The 15,292-nt window shown below is 35.3% G+C and overlaps 1 protein-coding gene and 1 long non-coding RNA gene across 3 annotated transcripts; one reads left to right on the top strand and one right to left on the bottom strand.

Annotated features, from left to right (window-relative positions):
• Positions 1–239: 239 nt before the first annotated feature.
• Positions 240–695, bottom strand: LOC150025805 (uncharacterized). The gene is made up of 3 exons (XR_016523586.1): positions 626–695; positions 456–551; positions 240–378 (listed from the first exon to the last, which is right to left on the bottom strand). It is a non-coding gene; the product is annotated as an uncharacterized LOC150025805 (long non-coding RNA).
• A 5,005-nt stretch (positions 696–5,700) lies between these two features.
• On the top strand, positions 5,701–7,121 carry LOC150025804 (protein RST1-like). Of its 2 annotated transcripts, none has more exons than XR_016523585.1 (3): positions 5,701–6,117; positions 6,230–6,330; positions 6,911–7,121. XR_016523585.1 is itself a non-coding variant. In XM_090305452.1 (3 exons), the coding sequence occupies exons 1-3, from the start codon at positions 5,983–5,985 to the stop codon at positions 6,634–6,636; spliced, it is 255 nt and encodes an 84-aa protein (XP_090161578.1). In that variant the 5' UTR covers positions 5,701–5,982; the 3' UTR covers positions 6,637–6,904. The 2 variants fall into 2 exon arrangements, 1 of the variants encoding a protein (XP_090161578.1); XM_090305452.1 differs by lacking the exon at positions 6,911–7,121 and adding an exon at positions 6,618–6,904.
• The last annotated feature ends 8,171 nt before the right edge of the window (positions 7,122–15,292 follow it).

Here is a 15,292-nt window from a genome sequence, read left to right as displayed (position 1 = left end):
TTCATAAATCACTATTTACAAATGCGGTCATTTACCAAGACCGCATTTGTAAATAGTGAATTCACATTTACAAATGCGGTCATTTACCAAGACTGCATTTGTAAATAGTGCTTTTTTTTTTTAAAGTTCACTCTGTTTTGTGCAGAAACCATATATTTAAATAACCTGCATAATGATCAAACCCAGCCAGACAAATACAGAAATGTAGTAATCAATTGAAATCATCACAATGTACATTTACAAGTGATCAAATTACATATAATAAAACCACTATTGTTTACCTATGCTAGAGTTATAAAAATTAATGAAATATGTGGACCAAGAATCTCTAACATATGAAATGCCTTCCTCACTCATTGGTGTTTCTTCTGTGAATAACTGCATTGCAAAGTTGACATAAATTAGTTTCTAGATATATATATGTTCAAGAATTATAAAAATGATTTAACATATACCTCTTTCCAACCAGTTTTAACACCTAGTCTTATAATGGTAATCATCCATTGCATAATGTAATAGCCACACTCATAGCTTCCTGGTTGTTTATTACACTATAATTCAATAAAAAGTAATATGTTAATATATTGATAAACAATGATAATAGAGAAAGAAAAAAATTACAAACCTTTACTCTTATGTAGTTCAAATTATTTGAACTGGATCGACCTTTTAGGATGTTATATCCACGCCATGAACTGGTTAATACAAAAAACCTCGTTAGTAAATGGTTAATTAGTAACATACAAAGTTAAGTTTATACTGTACTTACGTATCAATGATATCCTTAAATTTTGTGGGAATCTTTTTGTGTAGGGAACAGAACCACACAGTAGTCTTATCAACCATTGATAAGACAAGTAACTGCCAATGATGCCTATATGATCAATGAAAAGAGTTAGTAAATATTTAAAACATGAAATAATAATAATTGATGATATATAATTAAACTTACTCATTAATATAAGGGCATAAATAAATTTGTTTTCCCTCTTTTTCCAGGATGTTAGTGATGTATGCTTGAGTCTTAGTTGAGTTTGGTCCAACGGGATTAGTATATGCAGGATCTAAGAATCCATACATATTTTCCTTCCCCTCAGTGATACAGACTCTATGCAAAAACCTACAAGTTTTTAGTTAAAGCATAATCAATAATAATTTAACATAAAGTAAATTGAATAATAGGTAAAGATACTTACATCATAAAAAATTGAATTATACTTATATTGAGCTCCTGTTTCCCAGATATAAATTCTGATAAATCTGTGTTGTAAATCATCGGTGGCAGTTCTGTGTTTATTTGAAAAAAATGTATTATCCCACAGAACTGGAAAAGGATCATTGCCAATCTGACTAGCAATGAGACGTAGGGAAGCCATAGGATCGTCAACTGGAACCTCACGCTTCTTTTTCGGACTTGGTGGCTGAAAAGGTTTCTACAAGATAAACAACATTTGTATTAAATTATATGTAATATATAAATATAAATAAAAAATAATATAATGAAACGAAATTATTACATGAGGTTCGGGCATAGATCGAATGAGCTCTCTGGGCCAAGCAACGAATGTCTGAAATGCATCGGCCACAGTGGTTACCTCATCTGAAGGTAGTGGAACACGAACATCAGGAAATCGTACTTTTTCAACTGTTACCTTCGCCACATCAGGGGAGAGAGGAACGTTATGTAAGGTGGTGGCGTTTTTATAGACTTTTCCAAGTGCCACCACCCGAGGAAGTTTGCCGCCCACTACCAGTAGCTCACAATCTTCTGTCTGCCCATTGATATCATCCCCTGATGTTGGAGGAGCCGCACAACTCCCCTTTGTGCTCTTGGGAGTGGGACTAACAAGGGGTTCAATCGACTCAGCACAAACTTGTTGCGATAGAAACTCTTGTCGCATTCGATCATTCTCCTTTTTCATCTCCAGCCACATCAAATCAGTCTCCTTTCTCATCTCCTCCATTATTTCTTCACGTAACTTACTCTTCTTGGAGGAGGAGGATGGCTGTCGTTCTGAAACTCCAAAATAAAGTTTAATTCCGACCCCTTGTCCAGCGGCACGAACACGACCAGAGTGTTCAGGTCGTCCAATTGCTTCAACCAGGATATCGTGACGACCTTCAGCAACAAATTTACCGTCGGATTCCAAGGAATCCTGCAAGAGTACACAAAAATCATATTTTCAATCATTAATATAATTAATGCTTTAAAAAAATTGAAGCCTCTGGACGATAATGATTTTTCACATAACCTTTCAAAATTTTCATATACCGCTTAACAGGATACATCCATCTTAAGTACACTGGTCCACACAATCTAACCTCTCTTACTAGATGCACCACTAGATGAACCATGATGTCAAAAAAAGACGGAGGAAAAAACATTTCCAATTCACACAAGATAACAACAATTTCATTTTGAAGTTCATCTAGTTTTGAGGGATCAATGACTTTACAACAGATGGAAGAGAAGAATGAGCACAAACGGGTTATGGTGTGTCTAACATTTTTTGGTAAGATCCCACGGATAGCTACCGGCAACAACTGTTGCATCAAGATGTGACAATCATGAGACTTCAACCCAATTAACTTAAAATCTTGCATTGACACTAGGCTCTTCAGATTTGAGGAATGTCCTTGTGGCACTTTCACACCCTTTAGACATTGACAAAAACTAATTTTTTCATCTTTTGACATTGTGTAACAGGCTGGGGGCAAATATGTACGCTTACCCATTTCTATGGGTGCCAACTCGCCGCGTATGTTCATCTCAATCAAATCTAAAAGAGCATTTAGACCATCCTTCGTCTTCCCGTTAATGTTAAGAAGTGTACCAATTAAGCTATCACACACATTCTTCTCAACATGCATTACATCTATACAATGTCTGACTTCTAACCTCGACCAGTACGGAAGATCAAAGAAGATTGATTTCTTCTTCCAAATATTTGTCACAGATGACTTTTTTTTGGACTTACCGAAGGTGTGGTCTATGTTATTTACCTTTTCGTAAACCTCAACACCGGTTAATGGAGTTGGTGGACCACTACCCTCTTGGTGTCCATTAAAGGCTTTTTTCAACCTCCGGTAAGGATGATGACTTCTAAGAAACCTCCGATGCCGAAGATATACTGTTTTCCTTCCACGTTTCAATTGTTGAGAAGCAGTGTCTTCTTCGCATATTGGACACGCTTTGTGACCCTTAACACTATAACCTGATAAGTTACCATATGCCGGAAAGTCATTGATGGTGCAAAATAACATGGCATGAAGCTTGAAAGTTTCATTAGCAAAGCCGTCAAATACTTCGACACCCTGGTCCCACATTAACTTCAAATCTTCAATTAGGGGACTTAAATAAACATCAATATCATTCCCTGGTTGTTTCGGACCGGATATCATCATAGACAACATCATGTATTTTCGCTTCATGCACAATCCAGGAGGTAAGTTGTAAATAACTAGTAATACAGGCCATGAACTGTGATTTGTACTCATATTACCAAACGGATTCATTCCGTCTGTAGCTAAACCAAGTCAGATATTTCTTGATTCTTTACCAAATTCTAGAAAGTCATCATCAAATTTCTTCCATTGAATAGAATCAGCTGGATGTCGGTACATGCCATCGCATTTCCTCTCATCTGCATGCCATCTAAGATTCTTAGCATCATATGGGTTTGCAAACAAACGCTTCATCCTTGGAATGATGGGAAGATACCACATAACCTTCATTGGGGGTCCATGCTTTTCCATGTCATCAATAGAATCAACATCTTTTTGTTTCAACTTATAACGTGATAACCCACACCTCGGACAACTTTTCAACAATTCAAAATCTTTCCGGTATAATATACAATCATTAGGACATGCATGTATCTTTTTGTACTCCATACCCATTGGACAAAGAATCTTTTTGGCCTCGTAATTACGATTAGGTAGACTATTTCCCTTTGGAAGCATATTCTTCAACAGCTGGAGCAATTTCGTGAAGCTTTTATCAGTCCATCCGTTTATTGCCTTCAAATTCATCAATCTTAACACTGCCGACAACCGTGTGAAGTTAGTTGATCCAGGATACAAAGGAGTCTCTGCATCTTTTGACATACTTTCATATCCATGCGCTTTTGCAAAACACTCAGCTCCCACATCACGAATCATGTCCTCCAATCGATCATCATCTCCATCATCGTGTACTGCTTCATCCATGGTAGAACCCACATATTCTTCAGTTACGAAAACACGTGGTAAATTTAATAATTCACCATGCCATGTCCAAGTTGTATAAGATCGAAGAAACCCATCACATAGCAGGTGTTCCCTCATGATATTCACATCCAGTATCCTTCCATTCAAATAGTTAACGCACGGACACCTGATCTTTGCTCCATCATGACCACTAATAATCGCGTTACGCTGCGCAAATTGTATAAATTCCTCTACTCCCCTTTCGTACTCATCACTTATACGAAAAGCATTAATCCAACTTCGATCCATTATATATTCTGGAATATAGTTAGGATTTTCTAATAATTAGTATTCTATTCAATCTCACACATTTGCCGAGGGTCGAACACCCCCGGACTCAATCCAAACACGATATTTCTATTCTAAAAGTAACAATAACTAACATAACATAAAACTTTTATTAAAATGTAATTAACAACTAACTAAATATATAATATAAATTTAAGAAAATAGAAATTATATAATACAAAAATTCAAAATACACACAAATATATAAATTATTAGTTATTAGTTATGAATTCCAAGTTGTATTAGTTATTAATTAAATATATATTATAATACAGAAAAATAAAAATTCAAAATATTAAATAAAAATTCAAAATATTAAATATAAATTCAAAATATTCAATATAAATTCAAAATATTAAATAAATATTAAATACAACACCAACCTTTAGGTTGATGGTGATCGGAGTGGCAGAGGCACAAGACGAAGGCGAAGGCGGTGGCGGAAGTTGTGGCGGTGGCGGAAGCTGTGGCGATGGCGGAGCAGAAAAAAACAGCGAAACCAATAGAACAGTAACCAGCTATATGCCAAAAACGAGTTAGGAAACGAAAATGACAATGCCAAGGAAGTGAATAATGAATGATGCAAAAACGAAAACGAAAACAAACGACTGAAACGAAGAGCGGAGAGAGCTGAAACTTACAATGCAAAGGGAACTGAAGCTGAGAACGTTGAAACGAAGAGCGGAGAAGACGAAAGTGAAAGTGAAAACTAGTGGCGCGCTTCAATTTTTAGGGTAAAATTGATTTACAAATGCGGTTCTAGGGTAAGACCGCATTTGTAAATCAATTAAAATGATTTACAAATGCGGTCTTTACTATGACCGGATTTGTAAATCATTCTGAATTGAATTACAAATGCGGTCTTACCCTAGAACCGCATTTGTAAATCAATTTAATTACAAAAATGCCACCGCATTTTTTACAATGCGTTTAAACGCAAAGCCGCACTAAATAAAGGGTCGTTGTTTTCATATTTTGTACTAGTGACTTTTTGACAGAAGCATTTATATGATGTAGTCCTGAGTGAATATATGCAAACTCACAATTTATGTGACCAGCAGGAAAGGGCAGTCAAATAGTATATTGTACCTATATCTAGTTTTCTACCCCAGCAATAATAGACTTTAAGAAATATATATGTTTTTTCAGGATGGAGAATCTTCTTCCAGAACTTGCCTTATGAAGTTGACTTTACCGGGATTGAATCAAAGTGAAATAATGTATGATAGACCAGCATCTTGGGTTTCCCATTTAAGAGAGTTCTGTCTGTCAATTGTTGACCAACAAAAATCTTCATTACCTCTCTCGCATTCTCAGGAAGTGTTTCTGAATGGTATAACCTTTTAGCTTTTGTGAAATGGAGTTATAGTTGTGTTTCAATGTCTACCTTGCAGAGATGTCCTTGTTACTGAGTGCCGTTCTCAATGTTTTATTGATAATCCATCAATGGGGGCTGCTTCTGTCCATTCTTTGTCTTCCATTGCCATTATGGATCCCAAACTAGGAGTTCCTTTGTTGCTAATAATTATGTTTTACACTATTATATTCAGAAGAAATGATGTCAATTGCCATGATATGCTGGTAATTTCTCCCTTTTGTAATGACACTTATTGCATGTATTACCTTGTTCTTTTGTCTCCCATCATATGTACATTATTTTTCTTCCTCTCTTATTTTTTGGTTCTTTTTGCAGTTAAAAGTTTTTGAAATGCTGCCATCACTTGCTTCACACTCAGCAATGATTCCACTTGTTGTTCAAACTATCCTGCCAATGCTTAACAAAGATGCAAAAGTGTGAATACACCCGCTAGATTGTGTAAATGTGTATTTTGTTTGATTCTTTTAAAAAATATTATTATTATTATTATTATATTATTATTCTTGTTCATTAGTATCCTGTTTTTGGAGAGATGATGTGTACCATTGAGGTCCCTTTTTTAGCATTGAGTATAACATAAAAATGTAATCAAAGTATGTGAATTCTGAGCTGCTTTTGTCTTTAGTTGGAAAATGGAACATAGTGACATCCAAAAGCCAATTTTGTATTTATAATTTCTGCTTTTCATTTGTATTACTTTCAGGAGCCTTACTGGTTTTTGAATATTCTTTGCAAATGACATATCCCTTCTGTACTTGTGTCCGTAAATATAAGTACAAATCTAGTGCTCAGGATACGGTTGTATAGCCTAAATCATCATCTTCTTCTTCCTCCTCAAGTCACCATGGTGGAGGATGTTTGGTTTTTAAGATAGAAAATTCGTTGTGGTGCTTAAATGTCATCCTGGCCTTGAAACTAAAATATGGTCATTTTGCATTCTTAAAAATATTAAATATACATGCAATTTAGCTTTAAATACTTTTCCTCAACATGCAGCTCATTACATTCTACGGCAACTAGATTGCTTTGTTGAACCTGGGAGACTAATGATCGAGCATTTGGGAGTTTGCAAGTGAGCTTTTCACTCTACACTTTCCTGTATCTTCCATTGCAACAAATATTATTTTAGGTGGACATGCATGCATAACTATTTTATGCTGAAGATGAGATAACTTGAAATTTTGTAATTGATAGAAGAAATGTAATTGTGAACTCAATAAAATTGTATCTGTTTGTGAAAAGTTTTCTTAAGTAAATTTAAACACATTGAAGTGGTGCAAGTATTCCGTTCTGTAACTCTATTATTTATTAAGATGTGCTACATATGATTAATATTTCCATTGTTCTTAAGAGTAGAATTTATTGCTAGAAAATTTATTTGTAGATAAATAAAGTAAATAACTTATTCTCTAAGTTTTTCACTTGGCTTTGATGATTAAAATCTGAGATAACTCCTGACATATCGATAAACGGTTAGTTCAAATTGTTTTGGAATTGGAAAGCTAGCTGCTAGAGTTAATGTATTTATTTATTCTTAAATTTGTTTGCATTTAAAATTGTTTGATATCTAGAAGTTAACATAGAAGTAGCTAGCAAGAATAATAGTTGCTTTTTTGCAAAAGATGACGCCACACTTTTCTGATATTTTTGGAGACGACATATTCACCCAAGCAAAGCTCAAACTTAGATCCACAATTCTTTGATGCTAAGTAAACAGTTCTTACACATAAAACCACAGTTTTTTCTGTACTGTGATATATTCTTGTGAATCCATGAAAAGGACACATCAAAAGGTTTTCTATAAATTTATATACAATCTGACAGTTTGGAATTTTGTTTGTCTCATTCTTTCTAACTTTTGTCCATGCAACATATTTCTTAGATTTTTATTGAGGATTGAAATTCTAATTTTGCTTGAGTATTTTACAGTCCCTGGCCATGTTCTTCAAAATCTTACTACAGTAATCCTATATATATATTTTACATTTGTCTCTATCTAGGGTGTATTGCTCCCTAAAGGGTTCACCAATTTCACATCAGAGAGAGAAATCTGCATCACCATGGCTGCTTCCATTCGAGATGTTTGCCATAGAAGTCCTGATAGGGGTGTTGATCTCATCTTGTCTGTTTCGGTATGTTTGCAGTGCATCCTTCGATGAGAAATCACGGTTTAACAGTCTTGCATTGAGAACCAAGATCGTGTAATCAAAGCTCTCGGCTTGCAAAGCCTTGCCTTCCTGTGTGAAGCTGATGTGATTGGTAATTTTTTAAACATATTTGTGGAACAATACTATACCAAGGAATAGTAATTTATGCATTTACAATTGTTTGATACCAGATCATGTTCAATTTATTTGTTAAATAGCATTCTGATCTGATATATTGACTTCTTTAGATTTTTACACTGCATGGGATGTCATTGCAAAGCATGTGCAAGGTTACAAAGATGATCCTATTCTTGCTCATAGGTAAGCATGTCTAAGATTCCTCTGCATACACTTACATGTTGGTGACATAGATTATAATAACGATGGTGGTGAATTATAGAAAATGAAAAATTAGAAGTTATATCCCAACTCATCAAGTGACATTGACAACTTCAGAATTTTTCATTCTTGAGGATCATGAATTTTCTTAAACAAAATATTGCTTTACGTATTTATCTTCTTTCAGTTAATAATATTTGATTCTGTGTAGTCTTTGGATTGAGGTGTTCTTTCTCCATAAATTAATATATAATTTCCTAGTTATAAATTGTCATTCTGTTGTCTCATTAAAAGATATTTCCTGTATTATGGCAGCCTTTGCCTTCTGCTAAGGTGGGGTGCAATGGATGATGCTGAGTTGGACCACATTGTGATTGCCTTTAAAGAGTTTATTTCCGAGTTAATTTCTGTGAAAAAGTCTGGCATTTTGCACCATAGTATGCTGATGGCATCATATGCTGGGGCAGGGACTGTACTTTCTTGTATATTGAATGAAGGTGTTTACTCTATCGAGGCTGAACACGTTAAATGTTTACTGGAACTGTTCAGGAAATGTTACTTGAATCCTTTCCCTTTTCTTGTTCATCTTGGTGGTATGCTGGGAGTTGTTAATGCTATTGGAGCAGGTGCAGAAATTTGGGTCAATATGAATTTTCCAAAGTACACTAGGCAATCTGATTATCAGAAGGTAATTTACCTTTTTGATAAAATTGCTACCAGCTATCTCATCGTATTAGTTATTTTTGTCTTGCTTCATATTTAAATATCTTGCTATTTAAAAAACAGGAGTCTTCCTCTGTAATGGGCCCTCTCCTATCAAGTTCTGATTTTGAACCATACTTACATCATTGGTGCAAGAGTTGTTTCTTGTGGCACAGAATTCTGATACTCAGCGGCTACAACAGTTTGCTTCATGGGTGCTTGCCTTCCTTCGACATCATTTATGGTTTGGGTAACTTTTGGGGGTTGATAGTGATAGCAGTGTAGCATTGCATCTAAGTTGATTCATCATGTAAATGATCGTTTCCATGGAATGGTACTCCCTTAATTAAACGGCTTTGTCGGTCATTCCACATTGTTATCCACCTCTGATGATACTGTGACCAGTACCTATCTGATCTCCCACGCATGTCTTCTTTGTGCACTTCATCGAGGTTGCATGGGTCGTGTGGAATGGATTGTCGATACCCGAATTGTCGCATCACCCGATCTGCTTGATGAAATTCGTCAGTTGCAAAACAAATTAAAGCTACAACTGTTCGACTTACAACTGTCATATCAATTGTGATTAAACCACTAATTTGAGGTCGTCGATATGGAGTCCACAAAAAACTATCAATAACAGGAAATAACATTATTAATTTGTTGGATTACTCGGAAATAATTTAGTTGTTAGAGGATGAAAAGGATAACCTGTTTTGGTTGCAGCTGATCTAGCGTTTTCTAGATTTCAACCACGCTTGTTGCACTCGTGTTGGATGGATGGAAATTTCGAGTCCACCTACGATCAATGTTTTTCATGTCATAATTAATACAAAAGTTTTTAATATACAATATTGAAAGGAAGAAAATAAATAGTAACCTCCTGGCAAGCGGAAATCCAACCCTAGCAGGAATGTCCTTAACACTCAATGGATCAATGCTGGGTGAAAAACATCTCATTCGGTCCCACGCCCAACACTATAATAGCAACATGCATCCTCCGATATTTTCTTGATTATAATTAATGCCGTGATCCAATGCACGACACGCACAACAAAGTTGAACCCCAACTAAAGTTTGATACTTGATACATTATTCAAGTCAGCCAATAACAATAGATACATCAAATGAACCTGACTGCCTGATGTGTCGGGCATCAATAAACTTCTAATTAATGTGAGTATATGCGCTTGTGCATGTTGCACAATAATAATTTCCGTTGCATCGTGTGGCAAGTTCTGAAAAGAAGTATTCAACCAAGATATTTTGATTGTGTTTCCTTGAACCACAATTTCTGGTGGCACAGATCCCAACAATGTCTCACAGAGAGATACCAAGTCACCACTACTAATGCCGTAACAGGTTCCCCATCAATTGGGAGCCCAAATTGAACGACAACATCTTCTAAAGTGATTGTTGTCTCTCCGAGTGGTGGATGAAAGGTGTGTGTTTCAGTTCTCCATCTTTCTGTTGAACAAGATGCTTTGATGTCTCCAAATCCAAGAAAAAAACTTGAAGACCTTGCTGCTGGGTGTGTGTGTGTTGTCTAGTTGTTTGAAACTTGTTAATTCACTCCTTAAGATGATTCAAGTTCATTTGAATCTTTAACCTTTTGAAAAGATGAGTTTTCTAAAATGTTGTTGAAATTTCAACAGGTTGTTTGAAACAACTAGTTGTTTTACTAAGTAGTTTCAACAAGTTGAAATTTCGAAACAACAGGTTGTTTTACCTTAGTAGTTTTTTAAAAAGATTTTGAAAAGCTTGACTTTGCTATCAAATCAATTCAACTGATTGTTTCGACAAAACAATCGATTGTTTTCCTGAAAACCTTAACAAAATTCTATTAAGCAATTTTAATATGTTTTAAATGATCCTAACTAACTTGGCTCCTTTACTAAATGCTTTTGACTACTTGGTTGGTCTATATAAAGGTGGTTTTACGCTCATAATCTTAGAGTAAGAGAAAGAGTTTATCAAAACAGTTTTTCCAAGATTTGAAAGAGCTTTGGATCATTCTTAAGTGTGTGGAATAGGATTGGGTTGTTATTCTGAACTTTAAGCTTTGGTTGACTTTGTTGTCAAACCAAAACAATCGATTGTTTCGACAAAACAACCGATTGTTTTCCTGAAAACCTTAACAGAATTTTGTTAAGCGGTTTTAATGTTTTAAATGATCCTAACTAACTTGGCTACTTTATTAAATGCTTTTGACCACTTGGTTGGTCTATATAAAGGTGGTTTTACGCTCCTAATCTTGAAGTAACAGAAAGAGTTTATCAAAACAGTTTTTCCAAGATTTGAAAGAGCTTTGGATCATTCTTAAGTGTGTGGAATAGGATTGGGTTGTAATTATGAACTTTAAGCTTTGTAATACCCAGGTGTATTCTATTCCCTTCTTCCTTGATTACTGTATTTCTGTAGTTGTGTTGCCAAGGAGTGTTATGTGTTCTTGAGGTGTTCAAGATCAACATTCTTGGTGTGGTTTTCCAAAGGTAGTGTGTTTCTTGAGGGGTTCAAGGTCACTACTTTGGTGTCTGGTGTTTGTAATCTGGTTTTGATTGCATAGTGGAATACCCAGTGGTTTCTAGGGACTGGATGTAGCTCTTGGTGTAAGAGTGAACCAGTATAAATCTGTTTGTGTGATTCTATCTTTCCCTTATCTCACATATATCTGTTTTAAGTTGTTTTTATTAACTGCTGATAAAAACAACCGATTGTTTCGACAAAACAACCGATTGTTTTTCTGATAACATCTTAAAACAGTTTTGGGTATTTGTTTCCTTGATTCTTTTCTCTGTAATTTGGCATTGGATTTCATTATACCTCCAAAGTTTGCGAAAATCTTTTATAAACAATTCACCCCCGTCTTGCTTAAGGCCATGTATTCTAACACTTTCGACTAATGTCGTAAGTAGATGATGATTTATGTCAATGTTTTTCATTGTCAGTATGTGTCTGAACCCAACATGTTGAGTTAAATTTCGAACTCGCATCAAATCTTTCAGAATGTTTGAGAATCCCAATGGAATGTCGTCTAGGCCTTATCAGTCTTTCGTTCCCCTCCCATAAAGCCTTTGTCACATGTTTATGTTGCATTCGCAAAAAGGACATATTAGATGGTAGTCGTGCATTGGTTGCCATTGGTAGCTGAAAAATAAAAAAATGAAAGTTCTAAATTTCTTAAATACTGGGACTTCTAAGTTAACAAAATAAATTTAATTCTTACTTGATGATATGGATGCCCAAACAGTAGTATAAGGCACAAGCTAAACACTTGATCTCTTGAATCACAAGAAAGAGGCAACAATGAAGGAAACGGTGGGACGGTTGTGTGAACTAAGACACCAATTTATATGAATTTGAATGCAATGCAAGACATTTTTTGCAACATATTCACGGTGCCATGCTTTCACGAGTGAATAGGAAACATTAAAGAGATTCTTTGCCAAAGCACCAAACTTTGAAATAAAGGATTATGGAGTGTTTGAATCAACTATGCAATGGAGTGATTCTCTGCACATTTAGCAAGATTCTCACGTAAAGGAAGCTATGACATGAAGGAAAAAATCCAAAATGAGTGAAGGAATGCACATAGAGGAAAAAGCCAAAATGAGTGAAGGAAAGCACATGTAGGAAAATGACAAAACAAGTTTAAGTGAAACTAGTATACCATGTTGGAAATTTCACTTTGAACTTGTATTCACCATTGGAGATTTCACCTTAAAGTCGTGGGTCCCACATTCACTCATTGAATTTGATGGCACACTTGCATTGCATTATTAAATTTGAAGGCAATGTTGATTTACGTGAAAGCATACTTGCCTGAAAGCATGAATTAAGTGAAAGCACAATTCACTGCAAGCATAGACAACACAGATAGCACAGATAACTTGAGTGAATGGGGGATTGGAAAACTTATTCAATTCCTCTTAATAATTTAAAAGTTTTTCGTAACTATGTTATATATATACATACATACTGAAAGCAAGCAACCAATGAAAGGAACTCTTCCTGGAACCAAAAAATCTTCAAAATTAGTTCACAGTTTAGGAAAGAAATCTTTGTGGGAAGTTTCGATTGGAGCAAAACTTGTCTTTATATATTCCTCTTTACAAGGTAATACTTAAAATTTTGTATTGAAATATTTTCTATGTATTCACGCTCATTGCATGCACTTTATAATAACAATATTAATTACATGTTCCATGTGGTAGATGAATCTGTTTCACATTGGAGACAATTCTATTAGCACCCAAGAGGAACCCGTAATCAAAGATATTATTAATGAGTTTAGTGAAGACGACAATGTTGATGATTTACCCGAAGATGGTGGTTTTGCAATGTCATCACTCCAACAAAGTGATTTCAATAATCGATCTAGACAAATAGTTCAATATGAACTTTCTGAATGGATGGCTTTTCCTAATAAAGAGGCTACATTTGTTGCCATCAAACAACATCACATAGCTGAAGGGTACAAATTTGTCGTCGTGGACTCAAAGACTGATCAATATGTAGCCCGGTGCATTTACTACAATAATGGATGTCAATGGTGACTTAGTAAAATTCGTGATACATGGGAGATCAAAAAAAATTGAAGCACCCCACACATGTTTGTCGACCACTCTTTTTGATGATCACGTAAATTTGGACTCCAACCAAATTGTAACTATAGTGGTCAATTTGATTAAAGCAAACCCATCCATCCCTGTGAAAAGTTTAATCGCAAAAATTAAAAGTCGTTATGGTTATTCTGTAACGTATGAAAAAACATGGATGGCAAAAAAAAAGCGTTTGCCATGGATTTCGGCGACTGGGACGAATCCTATAATCATCTTCCAAGATGGTTGCAGGCGGTTCAAGAAAGTGTCTCTGGGAAAATTGTTGAATATGTAGCTCGAACTTTTGTTATAGACGGTGTTCAAGACAACTCCTGTAACATCTTTGAACGTGTATTTTGGGCTTTCAAGCCTTGCATTGATGACTTTAATTACTGCAAGCCAATAGTCTAAGTTGAAGAAACATTATTGACTGGAAAATACCACAGAACTTTGCTAACTGCAATTGGTCAAGATGACAACTGAAACATATTCCCTTTAGCTTTTGCAATAGTTGAAGGTGAAACAAAAGAAGCATTGATATGGTTCTTCCGCCTATTGCGATCACATGTCATATTGCAACAAAATATCTGCATGATAAATGATAGAGGAAAGTTCATTTTATCAGCATTAAAATCTCCGGAAGTAGCTTGGGAAGGACATGGTCTCCTATCAATATATTGCATACGCTACATTGCATCTAACTTCAATAAGAAGTTCAAAAATGCCGAGGCGAAAAGACAATTAATAAACATGGGTATTTATCTTAATTTAATTCACTTATATTGATTATTCTCATTGCAACACAATCACTTTAAATAATTTAATTTTTTACATTTCACAAGTTATGAAATGAAACAACCAATTGTTTAGGCAAAGTTGTTGGCTCTAAGATCACAATTTCAGCAAGCTTTTTCCTGGAAAGATCAAATATCTTTGGAAAAATGGACACAAGCAAATGACGGAGGTAGGAGGTATGGCCACATGACAAGAAATTTAGCTGAGTGCATGAACTCTGTATTAAAGGGAGCACGATCGTACCCATATGTGCTCTTGTGAAGACAACTTTTGAAAGAATCAAATCTTGGTTTGTTGAACGAGGGACGAAGATAGAGTGCATGTTACGAATTGGCCATCAATATCGAGAAGATATTACTGCCTTGTTACGGAAAAATGAACAAAAATCTGCTATGTGTCATGTCCAAAGCTACAATAGACAAAATTCAAAGTTTGATGTTCAAGAGCTATCCACAGCCCAACTACGATGCCTACCTATGTCATACACAGTAGGACTTAATGATTGGTGGTGTGATTGTGGGGAGTTTCAAGCTCTCAAACTTCATTGTGCTCATGTTATCAATGTTTGTTCGACATGCCATTTGCAACTAACAACATTTGTTGATCCTATCTATAGTTTGTAGTACATTTTGAAGGTTTACGAAGTTAAATTTCATCCAGTTCGAAATGAAGATTATTGGTCTACTTATATGGGACCGAATTTCATCCCAGATTCCCACATGCGCCGTAAGGAATCAGGCAGACCAACAACTAATCATATACATAATGAAATGGATGAACCACTTCCATATAAG

The sequence above is a fragment of the Phaseolus vulgaris genome, chromosome 7 (genome assembly GCF_051622355.1).
Source record: "Phaseolus vulgaris cultivar YP4 chromosome 7, ASM5162235v1, whole genome shotgun sequence".
In the NCBI taxonomy this organism is placed as follows: Eukaryota; Viridiplantae; Streptophyta; class Magnoliopsida; order Fabales; family Fabaceae; genus Phaseolus; species Phaseolus vulgaris.
Note: the sequence above shows the minus strand (reverse complement) of the source record. Positions and strands in the feature narration are given on the sequence as shown.

Excerpts from the sequence above, each read along its gene's own strand:
- LOC150025804 (XM_090305452.1), top strand. The coding sequence starts at position 5,983 with ATGGGGGCTGCTTCTGTCCATTCTTTGTCTTCCATTGCCATTATGGAT. Across the intron at positions 6,118-6,229 it reads TCAATTGCCATGATATGCTG|TTAAAAGTTTTTGAAATGCT; the intron begins GTAATTTCTCCC and ends TTCTTTTTGCAG.